At 35.4% G+C, this 7,154-nt stretch overlaps 1 protein-coding gene across 2 annotated transcripts in view; it reads left to right on the top strand.

Moving 5' to 3' along the window:
* Positions 1–12: 12 nt before the first annotated feature.
* Positions 13–7,154, top strand: part of LOC106871864 (tubulin-specific chaperone cofactor E-like protein) — a 36,225-nt gene continuing 29,083 nt past the window's right edge. Inside the window, exon 1 of one of the 2 annotated variants that reach the window (XM_089358797.1) lies at positions 13–591. In XM_089358797.1, the coding sequence (XP_089214923.1) occupies positions 373–591 (219 nt within the window). In that variant the 5' untranslated portion in view covers positions 13–372. The remainder of the gene's footprint in view (positions 592–7,154) is intronic. The other variant, XM_089358798.1, reaches the window with a different exon arrangement.

The following is a 7,154-nucleotide window of genomic DNA, read 5'->3' as shown; positions in this document are numbered from 1 at the left end:
GCAAAGTGTTCTGATTGGTCTTATTATCTAACATCATGATGCACTTAACACATTTTTCGAATGCGTCCATAGAAACATCCAAAATATAGAATTTTATTGATTGAAAATTACACACTATTATATTTAAGAGATTTACCATAAAAAAATAATAATAGCAGTGAAATGTTCATTATTATATCATTGACTATGGCACCAAAAACTGAAATTTAGCATGAAGTTAGGTATTAGTGCATCAAGACACTCCATCAAAACAAAGTCTAAATATAGCACACGCTAAACGTGAGGTGACTTGTAAATATTTCATAACAACTCCTGGGTTAGCTATTGCTTCAACTCTCTGAATTGTTTACAAAAACAAGCGATGCACTAAAGATGGAAACTTGTGTTGAAATATCACGTCAGATCGCTTCTTTGGAATCAGAGAAAAACAATGTTTACAAGAAATCTTTTACAGATGCTTTGAGAGAAAAATACGGCAGTGGCGATCAAGACTGTATTTACATTGTTGATGGTGTCTTTATCAACCTTGTTGTAGGCAGGTCGCCTTCCAAGAACGGTTCCGACGCCGAGTTTGCCCACCTTCGTAATGTGGTAAGAATTACTAAAACTACCTCACAATTAATACTACATAATATATGTGTGTGTGTACGAATGTATGTTTATGTGTGTACATGTGTGTGTGTATATAAATATATATATATATATATATATATATATATATATATACGTACAATTTAGTAACTGATTACTATTTTCGCGCGCGCGTGCACAAATTATTTGGTATTTTAAATTATGGGTATTAAAAACATTACCGAACATTACACACACACACACAACCAAAATTCAGGCCAGATAGGAGGCAATACGTGGTTGCTCGATGTGCTAGAAATAGCAACCAAAGTTCCCTTAAATCATAGCCTTCTAACTTTAAAAAAATGAAGGACATATTGGTCATTTTAGTTTTATATACACGTCTAGATAAAAATTTTAAAAAAAAGACAGGGTGGTCGTATCTGGAAAACTTTTGATCATAGGTCTGCTCGGTCTAAGCTGACCCTAACGCTAAACAAGATATCTGAAAGTAACACCAATAAACACACCCAAACGGGTACAATGTTCTTATTGCCTTAAGGACGAATCATTATCATTATTTATTATCATCGTTATTATTATTTGTGAACATATGCTGACTTTTCGTTTCATTATCATTTAAAATAGAAAATAACCTTGTATTTCTATGCTTAGTTTCATCAATACTTCCAAAAGGTAATCATAGATTTGTCTGTTGCTTCAGTTTCTGCACAGTTTGCTATTGCAGAAATTGTTTCGTTGTTTACTTTATTTTATTTTTTTTTAATTTTCTTAAAATAGGCGTTTAACTGTTTTGTACTTGTCGTTAAACTATACAAGTTAAGCATACGACACACACACATATACAGATGCACAAACATACACACAGAGGCACATATATACACGCATGGAGGTGCACGCATACAGGTACACACACTTTCATATTGTGTATACATATTCTGCTTATATATTTTAGATAGATAGATAGATAGATAGATAGATAGGCAGTTTATATATATATTTTTTTTTTTTTTTTTTTTTATTTATGTGTTTCAGCCAAGTGGCTGCGGTCATGCTGGTGCACCACCGATGAAACTAAGCATAGAAATACAAGGTTATTTTATTATATGATCTGGTAATTAGTCATATATTAATATATTAATTAATATCGATTAATTATCAGGGGGCCAGAACATTTAAAGAATCAAAGAGATTCAGAAATATTATCTGCAATCTCAGGGGATTAAGGTATGATTTTTTTAGGTGATTTTAAATGTCTTGCCCGCTCACGTTTTTGGTATGCTGCTATATTTCATGTTGAGAACTTTTTAGGTCTTAATAGACACAAAATGTGATCTATTTCTAGCGCATTAATTGTCCACGTTAGTGGTCGACGTTATTTTTAATATATATATATATATATATATATATATATATATATATATATATATATATATATATAATCTGTGACTATCAATTTAAATATGTTAACATAAATGTGTTTGGATATATACTACATATACACGAAACTCTCGACCCTTGAGTCACTTATGTTTTCGCTATGTGCATGTGTGTGTGTGTGTGCTATTGGGATGTTTATGAGGGTAGTATTCCGTGCATGTATGTGCATGCTATTATAAGGTGCTTGTGCATTTATGTGTTCGTGTAATGCTTTTGTTTGGGTGACTGGATAATAAAACTTTTTTGCATGCATACAAAAATTCATGCTCAAGCAAACGTGATCGTCTATAAATATAAATATATATATATATGTACACATCAGGCACGCTGTACTGTTGATGTTTTTATCATATCCACTAGCAACCCAACCGACATAGGTTGGTGTATGTACTAACTAGTACAGTTCTACTTTCTGATGTAACAAATACCCACCTCGAACTGCTGAATGCGTAGGGTACTGTTGTTGTTAGACATATCGTGTTGTCAATGCTTTTATTGTTCTCTCTCGCTCTCTCATCTATCTATCTATCTATTTATCTATCTATCTCTGTCTTCGTATATACATACCTCTCTCTCTCTCTCTCTCTCTCTCTCTCTCTCTCTCTCGACCTTTTAATATCTTTCTTTGAGTAAACAGAATTTTCCAACCTCTAATTAACAGGTCTAATATTTAAGGAAAGCATTTCCCGATATCTCTAGATTTTCTATTAATTATCCTTCAAAGAGAGAGAGAGAGAGAGAAAATACAGACAGCACTTCATAAACATTATATTTATAACAGCAAAAAAGTGACTGAGTAGATTTTTTATTTGGGAAAGTAAAAGAAAATTAATTCCGACAGCGTCTTCACATAAGGTTGCCAAATGGACATTACTACCATTACATTGTAATTTGTGTTTTGTTGTGGTTCTTCTGTTAGTTGGTTTGGTTTGTTTATCTGTTCAAAATCAGAGTCGAGAACTATTTCTCGGTCATTCACAAATATAAAAAACATCTTATCCAGCCAAAACAAAACTACACACACGTGTGTGTGTGTGTGTGTGATATATATATATATATATATATATATATATATATATATATATATCGCTAGCCACTTACACATTCTTTATTTTCTCTCTTGTTTCTTTCTGTGGAAGAGCGTAGGCTCGAAACGTTTAAGACTTTTTCCCGAGCGTTATACTAATACATCTGTTTGTTGTCTACACCACCTGTGTTCGTCTTTTGTTTTGTTTTTTTGTGAATTCTCCCTATATATATATATATATATATATATATATATATATATATATATATATATATATATATAAGTAAAAGGGATTAATAAAACCAGATAGATATTTAGAAAGCACTCTGTTAAACCAATTCGGTTTACTATATCAATCAGGTACCAATATTGTATGTATGTATAAATTCCAATATCAATAAGTGTGTCTTTTTTTTAAACTTGTTTTGGTGATTAGATTGTCGCCATGCTAGGGTACCGCCTTCAAGGGTTTAGCCGAGCGAAAATGGACCCCAGAACTTATTTTTTTTAAAAACCCGGTACTAATTCTATGGGCCTCTTTTTTTTTTTTGCCGAACTGCATAGTGACAGGGACGCAAACAAACCAACACCAGTTATCGAGCTGTAGAGGGGAACAAGGCTTCTTTCAGTTTCCGTCTTGGGTAGTGGGACTGAATAGCACTTCGATGTAGCTAAGATATATTCCAAAAATCTTTCAAATATAAGAATCCATTTTCAAATGAGAACACTCCCTGTACAACACCCCCAGATAGGGAAGGAATTAGAGTAATGAAACCTTTCCCGGCAACGCCCCTTCGTTAGTTGAATTGGTTTATTTGGTTGCCTGCATTCGTGTAGAGATAACTAAATTAGTCCTGTTGAGGAATCGAAACTGAGCTTCTCGGGGTCACGTAGAACTTTCGTCTTGCTCTACAACGCTGTGCTGTGTCAATATATAAGATCGATTTCTAGATTCGGTGCGAGGCCCCACCCACCCTGTAAGGAATAGAAACCTGACTGAGGATTAGCCTCACGTGGGTTTGATTTATACTATACGACGGGCAGGGTCTTTCTGTATTCTCGCTGTTAGATCCAGACAATGTGTGTGTGTGTGTTTTATCATTAAGCCAATTACGTGAAGAGACGCTGTTGATTTTTAACCCAAAGTCAGGCCTGATCGAGCGGACCTATAAACCAAGGCTTTCTTAAATGGGAAGGGGTATGTAGGTTTGGTTGCTATTGCTAAGCAGGTCATGCGATCATGCAGAGGCTTCTACGTTGGCTCCTTGACACCAACTTTTAACAGTAGTAGTTATATACAGGCATGGTTACGAGATCAGTTAATAGTTAAAAAACAAAAAAAAAACAGATAGGTCGTGACAGGCACAAAAGATAAATAGTGAAAATAATAGTGGGCGGAACAAAGCATGGACTGAGACTTTTTTGCAGTCTGACAACAATAAAGCGTCGCATCTCGTACTGTTGCTGCGTGTCTTAGCAGGTCAAGATTTGGTTGCTTAGTAACAAATAGGTCACACACATTAAAATAGATTTTTTTTCCTAAATCAGTTTTACAGTAATGCTTAAGGTTTTTTTTTTTTTTTTTTTTTTTTAACTTTTAAAACTAATCAGATATTCTAATAATTTATCGTTAGCAATTAATTTGTTTCGTTTTCATCTTTTTCTTTTGAAGTATCCAATTATTTAAAAAGATTCTGCTATTTCCTTATGTAAGTGCATTAAATGTATGTGTGTGCGCGCGCGCACAAATACATGCACAGATAGGTAAATGTGTTGGGGCTTGGTTTTGTAAAATGACTTGAAAACTTCAAACAGTCAGACAGTCAGAGTGAAATATTTTCTAATCCACTGTTGTCTCCCTGTTACATACAGGCTGTGTTATACAGGGTGTCCACAAAGTCTGGGTATATGGGGTAACACATACTTTAAGAAATTATTATTTCTTATACTTAATTGTTTATGTTATGATTTTATTTACTCCATGTACCCACATGGGGATTAACACATACTTTAAGAAATTATTATTTCTTATATTTAATTGTTTATGATATGATTTTACTTACTCCACATACCCAGACTTTGTGGACACTGTAGTTTACTCAATCAACCTGCTTAACAAAAAATCCAAGCATATCACTCACAGAATACATGCCCACCACTTCATTAGTTAATAGACTCTAAGAAAACAAAAGAAAGAAGGGCGACTAAACCTATTTATGAAAAGTAAACATTTGTCACATAAGGCCTGAAACGTTGCAATATTATATAGTCATCGTTTCCACCTCCACCACCGCCTTTGTGAACAGCGTCAAGTCAAGTTTTCCTTGCTAGCTTGGGTTGTCCAACACGTGCCAGCAAGGAAAAGGCTGGCTCACTTCATAACCAGAGCAACTGCACTTATGTATGTGTGTTGATACGTGCAAATTTAGCTATATCTTTGCTTCATGAGTGTATTGATTTGAGTGTGTTTGTGTTATTTCTTTACTACCCACAAGGGGCTACACACAGAGGGGACAAACAAAGACAGACAAACGGATTAAGTCGATTATATCGACCCCAGTGCGTAACTGGTACTCATTTAACCGACCCCGAAAGGATGAAAGGCAAAGCCGACCTCGGCGGAATTTGAACTCAGAGCGTAGCGGCAGACGAAATACTGCTAAGCATTTCGCCCGGCGTGCTATCGTTCCTGCCAGCTCGCCGCCTTTGTGTATATGTGTGTGTGTGTGTGTGTGTGTGTAGGGGTCTGTTTATAAACATATCTATATCTTTTCATGAGTGTATGTGTGTGGGTGTTTGTATGAGCACAAACACCTGCACACGTACACTCATGTTTATATGTAGTCTCTCATGTCAATGTCATTACCATCGTCATTCGCATACCTGCATCTTCGCATGCTTGTTTGTGTTGGGATTGATCCTTTCCAGTACAGCATCTTTTGTCATTTCCCTCATGACATTCAACTCTCTGAGATTGAAGAGGCAATATGGCGAGACAGTTTGGTGCTGCCTTTTCAATATTCAGCCTGTTTTGGTAGCAGTACTTTTTGATGCTGGAAGCAAGCAAGCACACACACACACACACATACACACACACACACACACACACACACAGAGAGACACACACACACACACTAATGCATACTGACAGAAAGGGAGTGAAGGACATTATACTTTATTCATTGAGCACAATTGATATAAACACTTTCCCTCTTCTCATGCACGTAAAGAGAAATATGCTTACACACATATTCAGAAAGAGAAAGAATACAAGGAACATTAAAATATTTGATGTCAAATAAATCAGTATTGAATCAGGGATGCCAAATAAACAATGGCAAAACATCAACTACCCATCTTTCACCACTTCTTTTTGTGTATTCACTGGGCTACTTCTTCTAAAGGTTTCTTCCACTTGGATAATCTGGTTCTTCTTTACATAGCTGTCATCCTCTTAATGCATCACTTCTCTGTATCAGCTCAATTTTCTCTCTTATACACTGCTCTATGATTTTTCTTACACCTAGTTTTTCTCACAGTACATTTGTACTCTCTCAGCCATGCACACTAACATTACACATCCAGCAGCACACACTCACTTCCTTTCTTTCTAACTTTTGCACATCCTCCAAGAATGAGATGGTTGGATAATATCCATAATCTCATTTTGTCATGCTTGATCACCCAACCAGAATGACGGTTGCTTCTGATAGGACCCAATGAAGAAGGTACCTGAGGACTACCCCAACAAACCTCTCAGGAATAGTAAACAGAGCAGGTAGACGGTTGAATGGTAGAACAGCAGATAAGAATAATATTTGCAGTATTTACTTATGCATTTTCCATTCTGGTTTTGAATCTCACAAAGGTCAAATTTGCTTTTCATCTTTCTGTAATCAATAAAATAGTTTCACTACAGGTAGGTTTAATTTACACTTCTTCCTTTTTTTTTCCTTTTTTTTTTTTTTTTTCCTTGCTGAGTTTGGTGTAAGAGCAGTGTTCCTGGCCTCTTCAGCCCTCCACTTCTCCTTTAGACTGGTGAGATCGATGCCATTAATACTCCTTTTTAACTTTTATAAATCAATATTTGCAAGAA

The sequence above is a fragment of the Octopus bimaculoides genome, chromosome 10, assembly GCF_046866305.1.
Source record: "Octopus bimaculoides isolate indiv1 chromosome 10, ASM4686630v1, whole genome shotgun sequence".
In the NCBI taxonomy this organism is placed as follows: domain Eukaryota; kingdom Metazoa; phylum Mollusca; class Cephalopoda; order Octopoda; family Octopodidae; genus Octopus; species Octopus bimaculoides.
Note: the sequence above shows the minus strand (reverse complement) of the source record. Positions and strands in the feature narration are given on the sequence as shown.